Below are 23,307 nucleotides of genomic sequence, written 5' to 3'. Positions count from 1 at the left end.
TCAACTTTACCATCATGATTTTAATTAATTTATTTGACTGTTGTCTTAAACAGAACGTAAAGTTAATTTGCTAGGTCTAAGTTTGTTTGATTATAAAAAGTTATTAACTTCTTAAGGTTCTTCTCTGTAGTTGTATTAAACTTTTATTTTCCAGATTACCTCTCCATTCCGATTCTGATAAAACCATGTGTACAACATCAGGGTCTACCTGTCCACCAAACATTTCCTGAACATAAGTAAAGATGTCATCATTCGACTTATCATCCAATTCGCTCAAGCCCCCACCCGCTTTCACGTCTCGAACATTTTTCTCTGGGCTAACAGTACGGCTTTTCTGTGATTGCTTTCTGCTACGAGGCATTTTGTATTCGTGAGCGACATTTGAAGTGATGAATCAGTTTTGTTCCAGGAATCCCCTGATTCCATCAATTTTAAACTTTTGAACTCGTCCGCTTGTGTGTTATTTATGTTACGTGTTTTTCTCTCCCGGAAGTAAGTTGTTTGACAGGTGCGCGTGTCTTGACGCCCGAGACTGGAGTAACAGAGATTTTGATTGGCTATTTTCGTCCATTGTTGCATTCTTCTGGATTGGAGTGTTTTCGGTTTAGGATCACTGAGATATTTCCAGTGAATATCAGTGTTGTAAAGTTTTGTTCAAGGAGTTTCAGAAAACAGTTAATACATATGTTTTCACATCACAGATGTTAGTAAACATTTGCATGTATCACCTTTGCGCCATAAACTCAGACCATGTGTGCTACATGAGAAAACGAAGCGACCGGTAGTAATAATTCAGGAGTTGACAAATATGGCGTAGATGCTAGCCAATCAAAATTGTTGATACACAGGAATGGAAAAGCTGCACTCGGTTTCGCGCCGGAGTCTTTGAAACAATCAAGAGGTCGAAATTTTTTCCTGAAATTTGGAAAAGAAAGAAGAAATCACAAAGGTTAGATCATATCATTTTGTTTAGCAACTCACTTTTAATTTAACTGCACTATTAATGCGTGAATGAGACATTTCCCTGAGCTTAAATCCATTATGAAACTGACCTACCCTTTTCCGCACTGCCATGTTCGATCGCTTCCCTGGTCCCATTGGAACATTTAAGACTAAACTAAATTAGTTATTTTCCTTTATGCGCAGTTGATTGAACCGTAACGTCATCCTACATTATTTTCCCATTTAATTGATGCAATGACGCCTTTAGTAAAAAGTATGGCCCAAGAGAACTAGGTGACCACGGTGTTCATTTTCATTTTTTGGTAAACATTGTATTGTTGTTGTTGTAAAGGTGAACTGAGGTAGAATGTAAATAAAGACCTAATTCTGCCGCATTCCACTGAGAAAGCTGTAACTTTGTAAGTTGGCAGAATTGTGGTAACGTACCTTAACTTGTAACATTCTATCAGAAGTCACACTTTCTTCCATTTGCTAAATTTGCAAATATCACATTACTATAAATAGCCTACTGTTGTCATTTTAGTTGGCGATGAGAAGCCTGTGGATAAAGGTGGATTCCCTCCGGGTTCTGCCCGGTTTCCTCACACAATAATGTTGGCCAGTAGTTAATAAATCTGTTGGAAATGTTTTTTTTTTCTAGATTGTTAATATGTTTGCTGACCTTAAAATGTTATATTCAGTGACTTCAAAGGGAATGAATGCCCCATAGGCTTCTCCCTTAATTGTCAAACTGCCATTTATGCATATTTCGACTTCAACACAAGTGACATTACCTGACAGCCAGATCAATTAAGCCAATGTCTGTAGAAATCATGACCAAATCACCTAATCACATAGTTCTGCTAAATTAAACGTGGAGATCTATTTTCAGCATTTGTGAAATTGAGATCTGTTTTAAGCATTTGTGATATTTACCTCCCTCAAGCTTTTATCTTTAAACCTGAAAAATTTGGTCCATCCATTCAGCAAAGCACTCAGCGGAACGAAGTGAGCTTTTAAACCCACTCTCATAAGACAGCACTCACCAGTTTCTGTTGTGAATTGGAGAGACGGGGACCTTTGTTACTACTCCTGCATGTATACACCCATTCCCAAGTGGAAATGTTGTTGAAATCTTTTTTTTCTTTTGGCATGAAAATCACTTTTGTCCAGTCATGGCAAGTCGGGCATACTAAAATCAGTCACTCACTAAAACATGTGGAAATCAAATTGATGAGACAGGACCACACCATCAGTGTTAACAAGCTCAACAATGGTTTCATCAGTGTCACCACTAGTAGGAAGTGTAGGAAACACCACTTGGGCTAACAGTCGAGTGAGAAAAATCAGCTCTAAAAGCTCTGAGTCAAAACTTGCACTGTCACTAGTGCAGCTATCTGGTTATCCACTATGTGCTCTTGGGCAACACTGATGAAGTTTTCACTTGTATATTTCACCCTGAACAAGTAAAGTCCATCAACATTAAGATTTCCGGCAACTCGGACAATAGGGCATGAGTAGTGTTGCTCAGTAGTGTTTCTGTAGAAATGTATGATAAAATAATGCATGAACGTTTGAATTAAATTAATTCTGGGTTGTGTTGAACAATATCTGTTTTCAATTTGGTTTCAGGCTTATCCTAATGAGCAGTAGACTATCACAATGTCCAAGGCTGTGAGCACAGGGACTAAAGTTGTTTATCCACCTGGCTGCAAGGAGTTATCAGAGGATATAGGCAAAGATGAGCTTGTGCGGAGGTTAAAGGTTTGTGTTTTTATATGCACATGATACAGGATTTATGTTCAGACATTGAAATCAAACAGTGTAATGTTATGTATTAATATTTGAATTGAAAGATGCTGCTATTATCATGTTTCTGCTAGTGCAATGTAATGGCCCAGAAGCCAAGGGTCAGATACTGCAGTGGCTTTGGGTTCATCCATCTCATGCTGGCTTCTGCCCTAGTCATACGTGGGTTATTCAGTTGCCAAACAGCAAATGGTTGTGGTTTTCCGTGGGTACAGGGTAAAATTACAATCAAGTATAGAAGTATACCTCATCATCATTTTTTTCCACCAGTGACCACTAGTTTAATCTATATATATGTATATATTTGTTAAATTGTGGAGGTGGTTTTCCATTATAAATTGGACAAGGTGCTCGGCCATTATTGTGTTTCTTCCAAGTTCAACTTCATACATGTACACATTTACCAGTTTCTTTTATTAAAGCACTTAATATTGGATTTGTAGCAATTTGCGGATGGTCGTGGGTTTCTCCTGGGCTCTGAACAGTTTTCTCCCACCACAACGCTGGCCGCAGTCATATAAGTGAAATATTCTTGAGTACGGCCTAAAACACCAATCACATAAATATTGGCTGTGATGTTACCAGTGAAGTATAAATGAGGAAATGTGTTTGAAGTTTGTCAATATTTTACTTGGCTGAAGGCTCTGGCCAGGGCCTTTCAGGACATGAGTCAGGAGGAGAATGAGCAGTACAGTGGACTGGCCCTCACTCTCGCCACAGAGTACTACATGGATCACAGCAGCAAAGATGTACGCCTGCTCATTGCCTGCTGCATTGCTGATGTCTTTCGCATTTTCGCTCCTGATGCACCATACAAGGAGCAGAGTTTGCTCAAGGTTAGTGCTGCGACACTGTCAATGTGTATATCTCACAGTTCCATGTTACTGAAAAACTTACATCAACATTTGTAAGTGGCACAAAAGAGATTTCTTGTTAACGAAATGGTCTTGTGACTGCAGATAGACCAGTTAGTTTCATGCACTTAACATGATGTTCATTATAGAATTGGTGCAAAAGTTTCAATGAAAGTACATGTTGCTCGTGTAGCTTGCATCCCAGTTGACAACTTCTTATGTCTTGTGAAATCTTGTGTCCATTATTTGTGAGAGTGAAGAAAAATTTGCAATCAAAACCTGGATTATTGGCTGGCATCTTGACGATATTTGAAGCCTTTGCTCTGGCTGTTTTACTCCACTTGTACCTTGAGATGTGAAATATTCTTTAATATAACAGTAAATAAATACATTTCCTTTGATCTTTGGTGATGGAATTAAATGTTCAGGTTTTTTTTGCAGGAAATATTTATGTTTCTGATCAAACAGTTAAGGGGCCTCGAAGACCCTAACACAGCCTCGTTCAAGAGATATTTCTACCTGCTTGAGGTAAAACTCATTTGATTCTTTCAAAAATGTTCAGAAGTGTTGTTTTCTTAGTTTTTGTCGGTTTCAAAAGAAGACTGTTATGACTGTAGTGTAATCTAAGTTAGAAATGTGAAGCAGTGACTGTTAACACAGTGGTGGGGCCATTGTAGTCTAGTAGTTAGCAATGACCAAGGAGCCTCTCACTAATGCGATCTCTGAATTCAAATCCAGCTATGGACGATTCCTCATCTGTTTTACGTCGGAAGCTCTGCCAGCAACCTGCAGATGGTCGGGGGTTTCCCTTGGGCTCTGTCCCCTTTCCCCCTACCATAATTCTGGTTGCCGTGGGCCAAGCGGGTCAGTGTCGCTCACTAGTTGCCATAGAGCCATTTATCAGTGTTCATTGTTGTGCATTCTGGTTTGGCCGTGACATTGCAGCTTTCTGGCAAACAGCGGTGGTTTTCCCTGCCCATAAAAGCGACAGTTGCCATATCATTAAATAATGAAGTATGATGATGCTAGATAGCTTATGCCACCTTCCTTTTCTTGAACTGTGGAATTTGTAGGCCCTAATGGTATCTTCCTTATTTTAAGGCAGAATAATATTTAAGAAATAAGTAGTCACAAATAAAAGAGTTTGTCCTTGAAGAAACAGGTCATGTCAATGTTTGAAAAGAATATCAAACTACAACTGCAAAAATTATTTATTTTAACAGAATCTGGCATGGGTGAAATCATTCAACATCTGTATTGAGTTGGATGACAACCAGGAAATCTTCTGCAGCCTGTTTAAACTGATGTTTTCTATTGTCAAGTAAGTGTGAACACAGTGAAGAGCATTAATCACCTGATTCATGTCAGTCTAGTCTACTACATCTTTCTTTGTTGAAACCACTCTGTACATGTTTGTTAGTTCCCATGGAAAAACGAACTTAAGTTTATTTCACTCTGCAAAGTTTTCTGTCAGAAAGAAGTGTGTGAAATCTTTGATAGCCTTTTGAACATCATCACTGTGTAAGTATAGTACAGAATTTCGTAAAGCTCTATGGTCATTGACTTGACTGCTGGTTGAAAGGATTGTCAGGCAATTTCATACACGTGTAGGAATGCTGTAAATGTGGTGTTACAGCACATGGTTTATGCCTGAATGTGGGTGCCTGTGGATGGTAGTGGGTTCCTCTGGCTCACCACTCACGCGATTGTTTCACGCGCTGATTTTCCTGTTTTCAGTGAGAGTCATTACAGTAAAGTGCAGAACTTCATGTTGGACCTGATGACCCCGCTTATTACTGAGGCAGACTCCGTGTCCCAGGAGCTGCTAGATATCATCCTACTGAACATCATTGAACCTCGAAAAGTAGGTCGAATTCTGCATGGGTCACTTCCTAAAAGTAGGACGAATTCTGCATGTGTCATTTCCTAAAAGTAGGTCAAGTACTGCATGTGTCACTTCCTAAAAGTAGGACGAATTCTGCATGTGTCACTTCCTAAAAGTAGGTCAAGTACTGCATGTGTCACTTCCTAAAAGTAGGTCAAGTACTGCATGTGTTACTTCGTCAAAGTGGGTCGAATTCTGTATGTGTCACTTCCTAAAAGTAGGTCAAGTACTGCATGTGTCACTTCCTAAAAGTAGGTCGAATTCTGCATGTGTCACTTCCTAAAAGTAGGTCAAGTACTGCATTTGTCACTTCCTAAAAGTAGGTCAAGTACTGCATGTGTCACATCCTATTTGTTCATGGACTACTAACGTAAAATATAGCTTATACCATGTTGTTCCAGCTCGTGTAATGCCCACTCTTGTGTACGGTTGGCAGTTATGAAATATGTAATCAGTTTTAATGATAATTGTAAGATTTCTCACGATATGATCTACATTTAATTTATGTCGTTGAGGAAAAACACCTTTTCAAGTTGTTTTGAGTAGTGATAAATTCTGCAGGGTACACAATATCTCAGAGTAAATTGAAAGTAATCATGGTTTGATAATAATATGTTTTGTTTGACTCACAGGCTCAGAATAAACCTCTAGATTTTGTCTTTTTGTTCTAATTATCTTCTGTTCCAAGGGAATATCTTGTGTAATATGGAGTTTTTGTTCTTTGTAGTCACACAACAAAGTTGCATATACCATGGCAAAAGACCTGTTGAGGAGAACTAGCAATGCCATAGAACCTTACATCCAAGCGGTAAGATAGGAGTACATGTGAATAAGTGAAAACTGAAACTCATTATCATACGAGGTCTCCGTGGCCAAGAGGGGTTTGTAAGCAGGCATGGGGCATTGACCCAGGAGTCTGTCACCAGTGCAGTCACTGTGAGATCAAATCCAGCTTATGCTAGTTTCATCTCCAGCCATAGGTGGAAAGGTCTGCTGGAGACCTTCAGATGGTCGGGGCTTACCCCGGGCTCTGCCCGGCTTCCTCCCATTCAAATATTGTTGAGTACAACGTTAAGCACCAATTAAAAAAATTAATAAATCGTGGCATGCCCAAATTGGACATTGCATTAGCCACTACCATGCAACAAAACTGCCAGCCATTGGACGGGTGAAAGTTCTTGATTATGGCTTTCAACATCAGTTAGGTAAATAAATAAATAAGTATTGTGTATAAGCTTTCAGTGACCTAATTTCCAGCACTTGTAGTACATCACATATACATTTATGATGTGTCTTCTTTACAGTTCTTCAATAATGCCCTTATGTTAGGGAAGACATCAGAGAGTGAAGTCTCCGAGCATCTGTTTGAGCTTATTTATGAACTGAACAATATTTCACCGAATGTCCTTTTGGCCGTCTTACCACAGCTAGAGTTTAAACTGAAGGTAAGTTAACCAGTATTTGTAATTTTAAGCACTGTGGTCTGTGGATAATCAGTGTGCCAGACATTAAAGGTTTTCATTTTGTACATTACTACATAAATCTATTATTTTGGTAAGAGAACGAATGCTGGAAACTGAGAATAAGCTGATTCAGGCTCTGAGGAAGCTCACCTTACAACATTTACTCTAGTGATAGAACATTTAAGTACTTGACTTTTTTTTAAAAATAATTTTGATTTAAAGTTCAAACAGATAACATTTATATAAATTGATGATCATTCAGCCAGCTATCTTAACATGATATTTACACTCTCTCACTCTCACTTATGTATTAAACAGTCTCAGAGAGGGAAGTTTGGAGTAATGCCTTTAAGGGGTACCTAATATAAGATTACTTACATGCATGTGACTTAGGTCAGGGCAGTCTTTGTCATTTTCTTGTTTTCTGCGTATTTTGAAGATTTTGAAAAAAGACAGGTTTGTTTTAACAGAGTAATGATGAATCCGAAAGGAAGTCTGTGACACGTTTGTTAGCCAAGATGTTTTCTGAGCCTCACTCTGAGCTAGCCAATCAGAACAAGCCATTGTGGAAGTGCTTTCTTGGAAGGTAACACTCATATCCTGTATCGTAGTTTGAAGTATTTTGCTGTTGTCCCATGTCTAATTTGCTGTTTGCAAAGGAAAGCAGCTATTGTGACTGATATTTCTTCAATTTACACACAGCAAAGGAATTTACCTCAGCTCATTTGTGATTTAGTTTTAGTTAATTATTTCAGCTTAATTTAATGTTGCCAGCATCAGCAGACTTGCTCATTAGGCCTAGGAATCCATGAAGTGGAGTTAGGCCCCTTCATAATGGATTGTTTTTTCCTATCTTAATACCCAGAGCGGTTTCACATAGAGCTTTTAAACCCAGAATCCTTTGGGAAAGAGACGGATTGATATTTAAGCTGCAAAATCTTGTTGGAACTGTCCAACAACCAGTTTTGTTGTTTTATTGTTTCCAAAAGCTGACAACAGGATAAGTTCTTTTCTGTCAATGCCATCTTTAAGCCTCTATTTCAGCATGTAAATGCATGGGATGTATGAAAATACACTACTCTAACTACTGTTGTTTTTCAACCTTTTCACATTTTTCCAAGCTGTTTATTCTAGCATATTCTGAAGGCATTAATCTGTGTAGATTGATACAATTTTGCATTTTGTGAAGCCCTGAAATTGGCTATCCCACCTATGTAGTTTTGTCTCCAAAATCTAATTATAAACGTTCATGAATTGCACTGAAATGTGCACTTCCATGTGCTTAAAGGTTGAGGAATAAGGGTAAGTCATGTTTTGTGCCATTTGTGAAGTACATGTGAGAATATGTACCCGCACTTGCAGGTTCAATGACATCAGCATTACTGTGAGGACGATATGTGTGCAGTACTCCCAGCATTTCATCCTGAACCATCCCACCCATGTCAGAGAAATCACAGGTAGGAACTGTGTGCCTAGCAGGCTATTCACTAACATAGTAGCAAACTGTGATCACTGCCTGTCAGTGGAATTGATCACATTTTCATATGTACATGTACAAGACAGTGATTAGATCACACTGACTGTTGTATGGAGGGAAAAAGCAATAAAAGAAATGAACTGTCACAAAGTTGTCGTTGACAACAATTGCATGTTGAGTTTGTTAGATTTTATTTTTACATTCCCTGTTTGAATAGGTCCCATATATTTATGACATTCCATATACAGTATACTTTGTACATGACAGAGTCACCACATGACAGAGTCACCACATGACAGAGTCACAATATGAAGATAGACAAGTGCAGTCTTTCACCATGGGCTGGGATAAGAATTTAAGCATAATTGGAAATGATTTGTGTTTCTTTATTCACATAATTTCACTGTAAATATGAAAAGGCATTGACAGGTCTTGCTAACTCGAGCCTGTAAACAAACGTAAATTAACGGTGAAGTCTAGGCAGAACAGGTGGGAGTGGGGCTTTTAACAAAGTCTATCACATGTGGCACTTTGACATTACTGGAGCTTACTATGTTAACGTTAGACCATTTGTAAATGAAGGGTTTGTTTGTCAATGTTGTCAGAGCACCTGAAAGCCCGACAGCATGACCCCGAGGAGACGGTGAGGATGGAGGTGGTGGGCTGTATTCTGAACGCTGCCAAGAAAGACTTTCTCAGCGTGTCTGATGAACTGCTGGAGTTCATCAAGGAGAGGACATTAGACAAGAAAGTAATTAGCAATCTTCTGTCATTATAACATGTCACATATAATGATAGTGATAGTGTACATTAACATCTCATTTGGAAATCAGTTGTGAAAAAAAATATTTTGAGAAGTTTACATGTACATGTATTAAGTTTGATTTTTAAAGACAGATACATTTGTGTGATATTTTGATGTTGACTACCTGAAATGACCTGAAATTTCGCCCACAAAAGTGCATTATTAGAGGCAAAATAATGTCACAAAATATTATATTTGGTGTTGAAACTAACAATTTTCCAGTAGAATATCATCCCATGTTCCAAGCGAACCTCAGAACACCTTTCTAAATCAGTGTTACGCAGAATCAGGAAAAATGGACAAGTAAGTTATGGACACAAAATTTCTGATCATTTAGGGTAAACCTTATCTTGGATTTGCCTCATACACTCCATCCAGACGAAATCTGTAATCTTTAGTGTATAGTGTATTTTTGAACTTAAATATATGATAATAATTAAATAAAAAATGTCTTGTCACAGTTCAAGATACGTCGCGAGGCACTGCTCGGCTTGGGGGCGCTGTACAAGCGCATCAGCCAGAGAGAGCCATTTGACGCTCACTTTATGGAGAGGGTAACCTGGATCAAGGACAAGGTGTTGCACGCTTACTACCAGCAGAGTGTTGACGACAGGTAAGCAGCAGAGTGTTGACGACATTGAAGTACGTCTCTGACATCTGCTTAACTTGGTTCATGTCATTGACGACAGTGAAGTTCGTCTCTGACATCTGCTTAACTTGGTTCATGTCATTGACGACAGTGAAGTTCGTCTCCGACATCTGCTTAACTTGGTTCATGTCATTGACGACAGTGAAGTTCGTCTCCGACATCTGCTTAACTTGGTTCATGTCATTGACGACAGTGAAGTTCGTCTCCGACATCTGCTTAACTTGGTTCATGTCATTGACGACAGTGAAGTTCGTCTCCGACATCTGCTTAACTTGGTTCATGTCATTGACGACAGTGAAGTACATCTCCGACATCTGCTTAACTTGGTTCATGTCATTGACGACATTGAAGTACGTCTCCGACATCTGCTTAACTTGGTTCATGTCATTGACGACAGTGAAGTACGTCTCCGACATCTGCTTAACTTGGTTCCTGTCATTGACGACAGTGAAGTACGTCTCCGACATCTGCTTAACTTGGTTCCTGTCATTGTCGACAGTGAAGTTCGTCTCCGACATCTTCTTAACTTGGTTCATGTCATTGACGACAGTGAAGTACGTCCGTGACATCTGCTTAACTTGGTTCATGTCATTGACGACAGTGAAGTTCGTCTCTGACATCTGCTTAACTTGGTTCATGTCAATGACGACAGTGAAGTACGTCTCTGACATCTGCTTAACTTGGTTCATGTCGTTCACGACAGTGAAGTACGTCTCTGACATCTGCTTAACTTGGTTCATGTCGTTCACGACAGTGAAGTACGTCTCTGACATCTGCTTAACTTGGTTCATGTCGTTCACGACAGTGAAGTACGTCTCTGACATCTGCTTAACTTGGTTCATGTCATTTTTGCTCTTAGGTTGCCTTTAGAAAACAAAGAAACAGTTCTTTTCACAACCTTACCCTGACAGCAGTCATTAATTAGTCATGAAATCAAGCAATTGAAGTGAGTTGAGCAGAGTTTAAAGCAACATCAACCTCTCAAGCGTCCTTGTCCAATCACCTGTCAGTGTGTCTTGGCATAAATTGAGTCCAGTCGTGTTGCAGTCTGTTGTCATTCAGCTTGTGCAACGCTGACGATTTGTAAAATTTATTCATCTTGACTCATTCTTCAAGTATTATAATCAACCTTAAAAATTTAGTTCTTTTAATGTTATTTAATATTTTGGGGTTGGCTGGGTGAGGCAGTTGGAGGGGATATATTTATTTTTTTTATTTGATTTGCGTTTTACGCCGTACTCAAGAATATTTCACTGATACGGCACTGACATTTGGAGAGAGATGACAGTGGCAGATTTTTAGCGCACAATTGCCTCTGCAAATGTATGCATCAAGTCAAATGTAGGAAAGGAAGGGGTGACACTTTTGTAGTTTTACCTGCAATGTGATTTGTTTAATACATTGACATTGTGTGTGTGTTTTTGGTTTGCCTTGATCAGACTTCTGGTAGAGAGGGTTTTCAACACCTGTATTGTACCATACACATTACCCAGTGAAGAACGGATGAGGAAACTCTACCTGCTCTATGCTTCCCTGGATGACTATGCTGTTAAGTAAGTCTGACAGATCCATTGCTTATATTTCTTCCTCTTTTACAGTTCTACAGTATTGAAAGCAGATTCTAGAAAATATCTTTCATTAAGTAATTTATTATTTGTGAGTTTTTTTGCTCTTTTTTCAAAATTCAAACCGCACAGAGAGAAAGCCAGATCAAGTTGATCACGAAGGATGCTTTTTCCTTTTACTGAGCAGTTGTTCAGAATAATCTCCAATCCTATAAGTCAGAACATATGTTCAAATATCTTAAAAGCTCTGTCAATGTACTCTCTTTGTTGTCCTTGTCTGTATTGCAGTCCATTTAACATTTTAATTATTTTATGTTGTTTGTTCACAGAGCTTTCAATGAAGTTCTTAAGGCCCAACTGAAGTAAGTGACCTAGCAGAATTCACAAAAGATCAAAGGTTCATTTTCATTCATGAATTCATTAGTTATCTGTTGTCCCTCTGAGACTCAGATCAGAATTCTAAGTGTATGTAATCTGCACAGGTTTTGTTTTAATCACCTCATAAGACCAATACTGGCAGATAGCTGCTTGTATCGCAAGTTGCTTGTATAAGATCACTGTGAGGGATGAAACTTCACACGTGGAAAAAACTTAATTATTCTCTCGCTTAATTATTAAAGTCAATTTTTTACTTTCTACGATAAATACGATAAATTTCGACCTAAAAATCCTCTCAATCAAAGATATTTTGAGGTTCTTTTGGAAGGACAGATAACATCCTGCTGGAAAAATTTTATTTCAGCACCAAAAGTAATATTTGTGATTTTTGAGGCAGTTGCTATATATCCCCTTTGAAATCTCTTCCTGACCAGTGCCGATAGCTCTGTTGGTAGAGAGTCTGCTTCGGGGGCGGTAAATCGAGGGCCAATCCTGTATAGGGTCACACCTAAAACCTTAAAAAAGGAAGTTGTTACTTCCTCACTTGGCGTTCAGCATGAAGGGGATAGTGCAAGGACTGGTTGACCCGTATCAGTATAATGGCTTAGGTGGGGTGGCTTACTTGCCATCAGTAAGGCGCCTCAGTGAAGCAGCACTAGATGAAAGAGCGGTGGAAATCCGTCCTGCAACGAGGAGGCACATTACATACACTAAGAGGATTCCTTCATCGTCATATGACTGAAAACTTGTTAAGTACAACATTAGACCAAAAGCACTCACTCACTCACTTACTAACAAATAACCTGAGTACATGTTGATCCTGTACCTGTAGTCCCAGGGTCAGATACAGCCATCTAATTTGGCCGCTGGTCCGGGTGGGTCTAGGCCATATAGCGTAAAAGTTTGAATGACAGTCGAAGTACAAGAGTTTTCTGTATCTGTTTATCCAGGTCTCAGTACTCTTTTGTTGAACAGCAAAACACTAATGCAGTTGTGATTTGTTACCCTAAAAACTTGTCGCATTCACATGTTTATATCATTCATCATTTTTGAACACTGGGAATTAAAATCTACTTCAGTACGCGTTAGTAGAACAACTTACTGTCTTATCTTATTGATAGTGAGAATACAGAGTCAAAAGTAAATCCAAAATGTAAAATAGCAATAAAAATGTTCTGAAAGGCTTCCAGAATCAAGGGAGGTAATTTGTGAATTTAGAACAAGCAGTAAGTAAAAACTAGTTGTTTTCTACCACGAGGTATTTTGGTGTTAATCAGAATGAGGCTACACCTTGTTCTTAAGCACCTTCAGAGTCACACGCTTCTACACCCCTACAATGTATTATGAACACACGAACCACAAGACGGAAGTAAGCAAAGACTGGGAATAAGGTAAAAGGTTGAGCAGTAGTTGACGGTGCAAATGTACAAATGAGCTGAAACGAAAAACCGCTCGTTAAATTTTCTCATATTTGCCAAATTTAAATTTGAATTGTTCTTGAATTTGGGCTCTTTTGATAAGTTTATTTGGGCGTTTAGGGGTATTTCGTAATTTGGTCTCCGATTACCGGCATGAAAATCCTGAGTTCACAAACCAAATTGAAGTTTTATTTAATTGTTGTATGTTGTAGTGTACGTAACTGTCTGGAGCAGCTGGTGGATCTCCTGGACCAGGACCTGTATGATGAGGGAAAAGCTCCTACACTGTCAATGATCAACCCCAAACTAGTTACACTAGCCAGTAAGTCAGTCCTCACCAGTACACGTCACATTCATCATGATCAACCACAAGCTAGTTACACTAGCCAGTACGGGGCCTCCATGGCTCAGTCGGTTAGCGCGCTAGCGCAACGGAGTGACCCAGAAGCCTCTCACCAATGTGGTCGCTGTGAGTTCAAGACCAGCTCATGCTGGCTTCCTCTCCGGCCGTACATGGGAAGGTCTACCAGCAACCTGCAGATGGTCGTGGGTTTCCCCCGGGCTGTGCTCGGTTTCCACCCACCATAATGCTGGTCGCCGTCGTATAAGTGAAATATTCTTGAGTACGGCGTGAACACCAATCAAATAAATAATTAAATACACTAGCCAGTAAGTCAGTCGTCATCAATACATGTCACATTTATCATGATTAACCCCAAACTAGTTACACTAGCCAGTAAGTTAGGCCTCATGAATACACATGTCACATTCATGTGGACTGCATGTTTTGTGGTTTCTTGTAGGGGAAATGGGATATATGTAGGGTAAATGATACATAATCTCCTGTTCTCAGTGGGAGGAAGAGGATATTCTCATAAGATTGAAATCTGATGTGAATGATTATAGTCAGAATTCTGCTTCAACCTGTGGATGGTCGTGGGTTTGCCTCGGGCTCTACCAGGTTTCCTCCCACCATAATGCTGGCCACCATCGTATAAGTGAAATATTTTTTAGTACAGTTTAAAATACATTAATTCTATTTGAAATGAGTGTGTAAGAATGTGAAATCTGAAGTGTATTTACAATCACATTTGTATGTTGATTTGTTTAGGATGTTTACCTGATAGTGTAAAAGCCTTGGAGCGTCTAAAAAAGTTCAGCAACACAATGTGGGAGGACCAAAGAATCCGCCAGGTGGTCAAGATTCTCTGTAGTCCTGAGTGTACCTGTAAGAAGGCTGAGGATGCTGTGGTAAGTGCTGTGTGTACAGGTACCCCCACCTAGTGGTATGTGCTGTGTGTACAGGTACCCCCACCTAGTGGTATGTGCTGTGTGTACAGGTACCCTCACCTAGTGGTATGTGCTGTGTGTACAGGTACCCTCACCTAGTGGTATGTGCTGTGTGTACAGGTACCCTCACCTAGTGGTATGTGCTGTGTGTACAGGTACCCTCGTCTAGTGATATGTGCTGTGTGTACAGGTACCCTCATCTAGTGGTATGTGCTGTGTGTACAGATACCCTCACCTAGTGGTATGTGCTGTGTGTACAGGTACCCTCACCTAGTGGTATATGCTGTGTGTACAGGTACCCCACCTAGTGGTATATGCTGTGTGTATAGGTACCCTCATCTAGTGGTATATGCTGTGTGTACAGGTACCCCCACCTAGTGGTATGTGCTGTGTGTACAGGTACCCCCACCTAGTGGTATGTGCTGTGTGTACAGGTACCCTCACCTAGTGGTATGTGCTGTGTGTACAGGTACCCCCACCTAGTGGTATATGCTGTGTGTCCAGGTACCCTCACCTAGTGGTATGTGCTGTGTGTACAGGTACCCTCGTCTAGGGGTATGTGCTGTGTGCACAGGTACCCTCATCTAGTGGTATATGCTGTGTGTACAGGTACCCCTACCTAGTGGTATATGCTGTGTGTATAGGTACCCTCATCTAGTTGTATGTTCTGTGTGTACAGGTACCCTCACCTAGTGGTATGTGCTGTGTGTATAGGTACCCTCACCTAGTGGTATGTGCTGTGTGTACAGGTACCCTCACCTAGTGGTATATGCTGTGTGTACAGGTACCCCCACCTAGTGGTATATGCTGGGTGTATAGGTACCCTCATCTAGTGGTATGTGCTGTGTGTACAGGTACCCTCACCTAGTGGTATGTGCTGTGTGTACAGGTACCCCCACCTAGTGGTATATGCTGTGTGTACAGGTACCCTCGTATAGTGGTTAGTGCTGTGTGTACAGGTACCCTCAATTATTCAAAGTCAAACATGAGTTGTTTAATTATTTTGGCAAGTTTTGGCATTGTCCTGTAATTTTGATTGGATTTTTGTCCAGATTTGTACACACTGCAACTAAGTGTAGTAGCAGTTGAAGTATTTAATGTGTCACTCCGAGCAAACAATATGTCTTGCTTAGTGTGCTCTCAAGTATTGTTATTAAGTGAAATAAGGATAAAAATTTACTTTATCATCATATCATACCAGCTGACTTCATTCGTTAATTTTTTGTCCTGTGTTACAGAAAGAAGTGCTGAAGAAAGTGGGTAACCCTAACCCTCAGAATGTGTATTACACGACTGTGAAGGCCCTTCTGGAGAGGACCGCCCCTGTCATGATTGACAAAATGGCCATACAAATGGTGGTACACCATGTCAGTGATGTCGTGGTGGGCATCAGTGACATGGCAGAGGGAATCCCCAAGGCTGGAGAGAAAGGCATGCAGCTTCTGTTGGTATGTCACAGCTGTGTACATGTAGCTAGATTTTCATGTCCAGGTATCAAAGGCAAAGGACTTAAGACATTAGGACATAGGAAACACCTGATCACACAAGTGCTTTCTCTTTCCCCCCTCTCATGATTCTGACCTCCCTCATAAGGGCGAAAAATTGATTGGTTGCAGAAGAATCATCATCATTATATATAAATAATTCGAGGAATTAACTGACTGTATTATTGAGGAGTGGTTATTATGAGTTAGTATGAGGGACCATTTACAACATGTACACTGTACTATCATGGTGCTCACAGAACTGACAACATGTACACTGTACTATCATGGGGCTCACAGAACTGACAACACGTACACTGTACTATCATGGGGCTCACAGAACTGACAACATGTACACTGTACTATCATGGGGCTCACAGAACTGACAACACGTACACTGTACTATCATGGGGCTCACAGAACTGACAACATGTACACTGTACTATCATGGGGCTCACAGAACTGACAACATGTACACTGTAATATCATGGGGCTCACAGAACTGACAACATGTACACTGTACTATCATGGGGCTCACAGAAGTGACAACATGTACACTGTACTATCATGGGGCTCACAGAACTGACAACATGTACACTTTACTATCATGGGGCTCACAGAACTGACAACATGTACACTGTACTATCATGGGGCTCACAGAACTGACAACATGTACACTGTACTATCATGGGGCTCACAGAACTGACAACATGTACACTGTACTATCATGGGGCTCACAGAACTGACAACATGTACACTGTACTATCATGGGGCTCACAGAACTGACAACATGTACACTGTACTATCATGGGGCTCCCAGAACTGACAACATGTACACTGTACTATCATGGGGCTCGCGGAACTGACAACATGTACACTGTACTATCATGGGGCTCGCGGAACTGACAACATGTACACTGTACTATCATGGGGCTCGCGGAACTGACAACATGTACACTGTACTATCATGGGGCTCACGGAACTGACAACATGTACACTGTACTATCATGGGGCTCACGGAACTGACAACATGTACACTGTACTATCATGGGGCTCGCGGAACTGACAACATGTACACTGTACTATCATGGGGCTCGCAGAACTGACAACATGTACACTGTACTATCACGGGGCTCACGGAACTGACAACATGTACAATGTACTATCACGGGGCTCACGGAACTGACAACATGTACACTGTACTATCACGGGGCTCACGGAACTGACAACATGTACAATGTACTATCACGGGGCTCACGGAACTGACAACATGTACACTGTACTATCATGGGGCTCACAGAACTGACAACATGTACACTGTACTACCATGGGGCTCACAGAACTGACAACATGTACACTGTACTATCATGGGGCTCACAGAACTGACAACATGTACACTGTACTATCACGGGGCTCACAGAACTGACAACATGTACACTGTACTATCATGGGGCTCACGGAACTGACAACATGTACACTGTACTATCACGGGGCTCACAGAACTGACAACATGTACACTGTACTATCATGGGGCTCACGGAACTGACAACATGTACACTGTACTATCACGGGGATCACGGAACTGACAACATGTACACTGTACTATCATGGGGCTCACGGAACTGACAACATGTACACTGTACTATCATGGGGCTCACGGAACTGACAACATGTACACTGTACTATCATGGGGATCACGGAACTGACAACATGTACACTGTACTATCATGGGGATCACGGAACTGACAACATGTACACTGTACTATCATGGGGCTCGCGGAATTGACAACATGTACACTGTACTATCATGGGGCTCACAGAACTGACAACATGTACACTGTACTATCATGGGGCTCACGGAACTGACAACATGTACACTGTACTATCACGGGGATCACGGAACTGACAACATGTACACTGTACTATCATGGGGCTCACGGAACTGACAACATGTACACTGTACTATCACGGGGATCACGGAACTGACAACATGTACACTGTACTATCATGGGGCTCACGGAACTGACAACATGTACACTGTACTATCATGGGGCTCACGGAACTGACAACATGTACACTGTACTATCATGGGGCTCACGGAACTGACAACATGTACACTGTACTATCATGGGGATCACGGAACTGACAACATGTACACTGTACTATCATGGGGTTCACGGAACTGACAGCATGTACACTGTACTATCATGGGGCTCGCGGAACTGACAACATGTACACTGTACTATCATGGGGCTCACGGAACTGACAACATGTACACTGTACTATCATGGGGATCACGGAACTGACAACATGTACACTGTACTATCATGGGGCTCACGGAACTGACAACATGTACACTGTACTATCATGGGGCTCACGGAATTGACAACATGTACACTGTACTATCACGGGGCTCACAGAACTGACAACATGTACACTGTACTATCATGGGGCTCACAGAACTGACAACATGTACACTGTACTATCATGGGGCTCACAGAACTGACAACATGTACACTGTACTATCATGGGGCTCATGGAACACCTAGCCCCGGGATCACAAAGACATCTTAGACTTAAGTCAGAATTTCAGATCACTTTAAAATTGTTAATTTCTGATGTAACGAGGTCAAAATATTGCGTCAGAATGTAAATTCTGGGTAAGCAGTTGTACAACAAATTTCAGCTGAAATAACAGAAATTAACATACTAAATATTAATGATCAAAACTTTAAGCCTAACATCACCTGGTGATACCGGGGCCTGAAATATAATGTGGGTTGAGATACAATTTTCTGTGCGGGCTGCTCTATACTTATTATGGATGTACACAATAGTCTAGTCATTTTTTATATTATACTTATATTTATTTATATAACATAATAATTACACCACAGCTCGATCTTGGTAATTTCACGAGCCCTGATGGGGCCTCCGTGGCTCAGTTGGTTAGCGCACTAGCGCAGCGTAATGACCCAGGAGCCTCTCACCAATGCGGTCAGTGTGAGTTCAAGTCCAGCTCATGCTGGCTTCCTCTCTGGCTGTACGTCTTCCAGCAACCTGCGGATGGTCATGGGTTTCCTCCGGGCACTGCTCGTTTTTTTCCCACCATAATGCTGGGCGCCGTCCTATGGGTGAAATATTCTTGAGTATGACGTAAAACACCAATCAAATAAATCAATAAATAAGATCCCTGATTGCATGTGTTGAGCTTGCATGAAGTCACTTGGTTTTCGACTACAGCGTGGTCACTACACCGTCTATCCTCTACAAACAATGTTTGATCTTTTATTAAAATATTATATTCCAGGCATTGTCTTGGGCGTTCCCTAAACACTTTGATGCTGATGAGGTATTTGGGCAGCTGATTGTGTTCCTCAAAAATGAGGATGATATCATAGGTGAGCAATGATAAGTTGGAGTCCAGACGTTATTGAATGTGAAATATGTAAAAGCACATGTAGCAATGGGCTTTCATGAATTCTCAGCTTTCAGTGAAAGGATTATGGTCTTTTTAATAACTGAACGATGAAATTTTTCTGGTACATTTTAGAATGGGATGGCTTACATATAAGGTCATTTGTGTTGAGAGTTGTAGTTAATAGTTTATGGTTTGTAATATAATAGAGTTGTCTCCCCCTTATGTGATCATGCTGTCAATAATAGAAGAAAGAAAGGAGAAAATATTGTAGATCTGTACATGTGTGCAGTGTTGTATAAAACATGAAGCACAGAAAGTTAGATAATAGATTGTTCAGTTGAACCACGTGTTAGTGTTGACGCCCTTTTCCTGCATGGTTTCAGTGGACTTGACGCTGCAGATCTTTGCCAACACGGGCCACAATCTTCAGGAAAGGTTTCCTGCTGTGTTCTCGTGAGTATCTCTGCTTTGTTTATTATGAGTATGTACACTTCATTTATTATCCTTGTACATATATACACTTCGTTTGCTATTTTCTTGAATACGTATCATAGGCTTCATTTGTTATTCTCTTGAGTACATATGCTTCATTTACAATTCTGTAGAGTACATACGCTTCATCTATTATTCTTGTGAGGACATACACTTCATGTATTTTTCTCTTATACGTTAAAACAGAAAGTGTTACAGGAGGAATGTAGTTTACCTAGTCACTGTGCACCAGTATGAGTGGATCCCATGACTGGTCACTATAAAACAGAAAATGTTATAGGTGGAAGGTAGTTTACCTAGTCACTGTGCACCAGTATGAGTGGATCCCATGACTGGTCACTATAAAACAGAAAATGTTACAGGTGGAAGGTAGTTTACCTAGTCACTGTGCACCAGTATGAGAGGATCCCATGACTGGTCACTATAAAACAGAAAGTGTTACGGGTGGAAGGTAGTTTACCTAGTCACTGTGCACCAGTATGAGTGGATCCCATGACTGGTCACTATAAAACAGAAAATGTTATAGGTGGAAGGTAGTTTACCTAGTCACTGTGCACCAGTATGAGTGGATCCCATGACTGGTCACTATAAAACAGAAAATGTTACAGGTGGAAGGTAGTTTACCTAGTCACTGTGCACCAGTATGAGAGGATCCCATGACTGGTCACTATAAAACAGAAAGTGTTACGGGTGGAAGGTAGTTTACCTAGTCACTGTGCACCAGTATGAGTGGATCCCATGACTGGTCACTATAAAACAGAAAATGTTATAGGTGGAAGGTAGTTTACCTAGTCACTGTGCACCAGTATGAGTGGATCCCATGACGGGTCACTATAAAACAGAAAGTGTTACGGGTGGAAGTTAGTTTACCTAGTTACTGTGCACTAGTATGAGTGGATCCCATGACTGGTCACTATAAAACAGAAAATGTTATAGGTGGAAGGTAGTTTACCTAGTCACTGTGCACCAGTATGAGTGGATCCCATGACTGGTCACTATAAAACAGAAAGTGTAACAGGTGGAAGGTAGTTTACCTAGTCACTGTGCACTAGTATGAGTGGATCCCATGACTGGTCACTATAAAACAGAAAATGTTACAGGTGGAAGGTAGTTTACCTAGTCACTGTGCACCAGTATGAGTGGATCCCATGACTGGTCACTATAAAACAGAAAATGTTATAGGTGGAAGGTAGTTTACCTAGTCACTGTGCACCAGTATGAGTGGATCCCATGACTGGTCACTATAAAACAGAAAATGTTACAGGTGGAAGGTAGTTTACCTAGTCACTGTGCACTAGTATGAGTGGATCCCATGACTGGTCACTATAAAACAGAAAGTGTAACAGGTGGAAGGTAGTTTACCTAGTCACTGTGCACCAGTATGAGAGGATCCCATGACTGGTCACTATAAAACAGAAAATGTTATAGGTGGAAGGTAGTTTACCTAGTCACTGTGCACTAGTATGAGTGGATCCCATGACTGGTCACTATAAAACAGAAAGTGTAACAGGTGGAAGGTAGTTTACCTAGTCACTGTGCACCAGTATGAGTGGATCCCATGACTGGTCACTATAAAACAGAAAGTGTAACAGGTGGAAGGTAGTTTACCTAGTCACTGTGCACCAGTATGAGTGGATCCCATGACTGGTCACTATAAAACAGAAAATGTTACAGGTGGAAGGTAGTTTACCTAGTCACTGTGCACTAGTATGAGTGGATCCCATGACTGGTCACTATAAAACAGAAAGTGTAACAGGTGGAAGGTAGTTTACCTAGTCACTGTGCACCAGTATGAGTGGATCCCATGACTGGTCACTATAAAACAGAAAATGTTATGGGTGGAAGGTAGTTTACCTAGTCACTGTGCACCAGTATGAGAGGATCCCATGACTGGTCACTATAAAACAGAAAGTGTTACGGGTGGAAGGTAGTTTACCTAGTCACTGTGCACCAGTACGAGTGGATCCTATGACTGGTCACTATAAAACAGAAAATGTTATAGGTGGAAGGTAGTTTACCTAGTCACTGTGCACCAGTATGAGTGGATCCCATGGCTGGTCACTATAAAACAGAAAATGTTATAGGTGGAAGGTAGTTTACCTAGTCACTGTGCACCAGTATGAGTGGATCCCATGGCTGGTCACTATAAAACAGAAAGTGTTACAGGTGGAAGTTAGTTTACCTAGTCACTGTGCACCAGTATGAGTGGATCCCATGGCTGGTCACTATAAAACAGAAAATGTTATAGGTGGAAGGTAGTTTACCTAGTCACTGTGCACCAGTACGAGTGGATCCTGTGACTGGTCACTATAAAACAGAAAGTGTAACAGGAGGAAGGTAGTTTACCTAGTCACTGTGCACTAGTATGAGTGGATCCCATGACTGGTCACTATAAAACAGAAAGTGTAACAGGTGGAAGGTAGTTTACCTAGTCACTGTGCACCAGTATGAGTGGATCCCATGACTGGTCACTATAAAACAGAAAATGTTATAGGTGGAAGGTAGTTTACCTAGTCACTGTGCACGAGTGTGAGTGGATCCCATGACTGGTCACTATAAAACAGAAAGTGTAACAGGAGGAAGGTAGTTTACCTAGTCACTGTGCACCAGTATGAGTGGATCCTATGACTGGTCACTATAAAACAGAGAATACTTCTTGTTTCAGGAGCCTGCTGCCTGTGTTACAGAGCCTGGCTAAGCTGGGCACCCCCAAACAAGCCAAGCATGCCATCCGCTGTATCGGTGTGATCTGTGAGAACAAAGAGGCTGCACTCACTCAAGTGTTTGAGGTAAGACTTGTGACAGGACGCACAGAATTGTGACCCATTTCAGATGCCTAGCAAGAAATTAAAAGGAGTTGGGAACAGATGTACACTTTGCAAATAAATGGGCATGGAGACATTGCTTGTCTGTTAATTTTTTGCCTGGTTAAAAAGGAGCAAGTGACATATTTTAAGGGAAGAGTATAGCACCCTTGTGTGAAAGTCTTAAGGGAAGAGGATATCATCCTTGTGTGAAAGTCTTAAGGGAAGAGGATATCACCCTTGTGTGAAAGTCGTAAGGCTATCCCTCTGAATGTCACTGTTTTCATACTTTGAGAGCTGCTGTCTAAACAGAGTTAACAAAACCTCCTGCAACAGTTGAACATGAGCCATTTCAGTTAGTGATGGCTTTATGTAATGTTTCTTGTTATCACTAACATACATAAATTACTCCAGAACAACATACACTTTGTGAAATGTATTTCCATTTGCAATATTTTAGTGTTTTCCATAGTGTGTAACTAAAACCTTTATCAAAAGCTTTTTAAAATCATCTGCATGTTACTGTACTGTTATGAAAAGTAATGACTGTTTGTGTGACAGGTGAATTGTA

At 40.7% G+C, this 23,307-nt stretch overlaps 2 protein-coding genes across 3 annotated transcripts in view; one reads left to right on the top strand and one right to left on the bottom strand.

Moving 5' to 3' along the window:
- LOC135472389 (uncharacterized) overlaps window positions 1-476 on the bottom strand; it is a 31,610-nt gene extending 31,134 nt beyond the window's left edge. Inside the window, 1 exon segment of the mRNA XM_064751868.1 lies at window positions 160-476. Coding sequence (XP_064607938.1) covers window positions 160-361 — 202 coding nt within the window. The 5' untranslated portion in view covers window positions 362-476.
- A 343-nt stretch (window positions 477-819) lies between these two features.
- The window catches only part of LOC135472225 (sister chromatid cohesion protein PDS5 homolog B-like), a 39,522-nt gene continuing 17,034 nt past the window's right edge, over window positions 820-23,307 (top strand). Inside the window, exons 1-20 of one of the 2 annotated variants that reach the window (XM_064751620.1) lie at window positions 820-949; window positions 2,575-2,706; window positions 3,393-3,587; window positions 4,047-4,133; window positions 4,829-4,926; window positions 5,343-5,469; window positions 6,218-6,298; window positions 6,795-6,935; window positions 7,424-7,539; window positions 8,316-8,410; window positions 9,036-9,181; window positions 9,697-9,848; window positions 11,324-11,437; window positions 11,779-11,811; window positions 13,458-13,567; window positions 14,357-14,496; window positions 15,774-15,983; window positions 19,330-19,420; window positions 19,824-19,893; window positions 22,598-22,721. In XM_064751620.1, the coding sequence (XP_064607690.1) occupies window positions 2,605-2,706; window positions 3,393-3,587; window positions 4,047-4,133; window positions 4,829-4,926; window positions 5,343-5,469; window positions 6,218-6,298; window positions 6,795-6,935; window positions 7,424-7,539; window positions 8,316-8,410; window positions 9,036-9,181; window positions 9,697-9,848; window positions 11,324-11,437; window positions 11,779-11,811; window positions 13,458-13,567; window positions 14,357-14,496; window positions 15,774-15,983; window positions 19,330-19,420; window positions 19,824-19,893; window positions 22,598-22,721 (2,232 nt within the window). In that variant the 5' untranslated portion in view covers window positions 820-949; window positions 2,575-2,604. Of the gene's footprint in view, window positions 950-2,281; window positions 2,707-3,392; window positions 3,588-4,046; window positions 4,134-4,828; window positions 4,927-5,342; window positions 5,470-6,217; window positions 6,299-6,794; window positions 6,936-7,423; window positions 7,540-8,315; window positions 8,411-9,035; window positions 9,182-9,696; window positions 9,849-11,323; window positions 11,438-11,778; window positions 11,812-13,457; window positions 13,568-14,356; window positions 14,497-15,773; window positions 15,984-19,329; window positions 19,421-19,823; window positions 19,894-22,597; window positions 22,722-23,307 lie in introns of those variants that run through there. The other variant, XM_064751621.1, reaches the window with a different exon arrangement.

Source organism: Liolophura sinensis, chromosome 8, assembly GCF_032854445.1.
Source record: "Liolophura sinensis isolate JHLJ2023 chromosome 8, CUHK_Ljap_v2, whole genome shotgun sequence".
In the NCBI taxonomy this organism is placed as follows: Eukaryota; Metazoa; Mollusca; class Polyplacophora; order Chitonida; family Chitonidae; genus Liolophura; species Liolophura sinensis.
The sequence above is the reverse complement of the archived record's forward strand: the minus strand, read 5'-3'. Positions and strand labels throughout refer to the sequence as shown.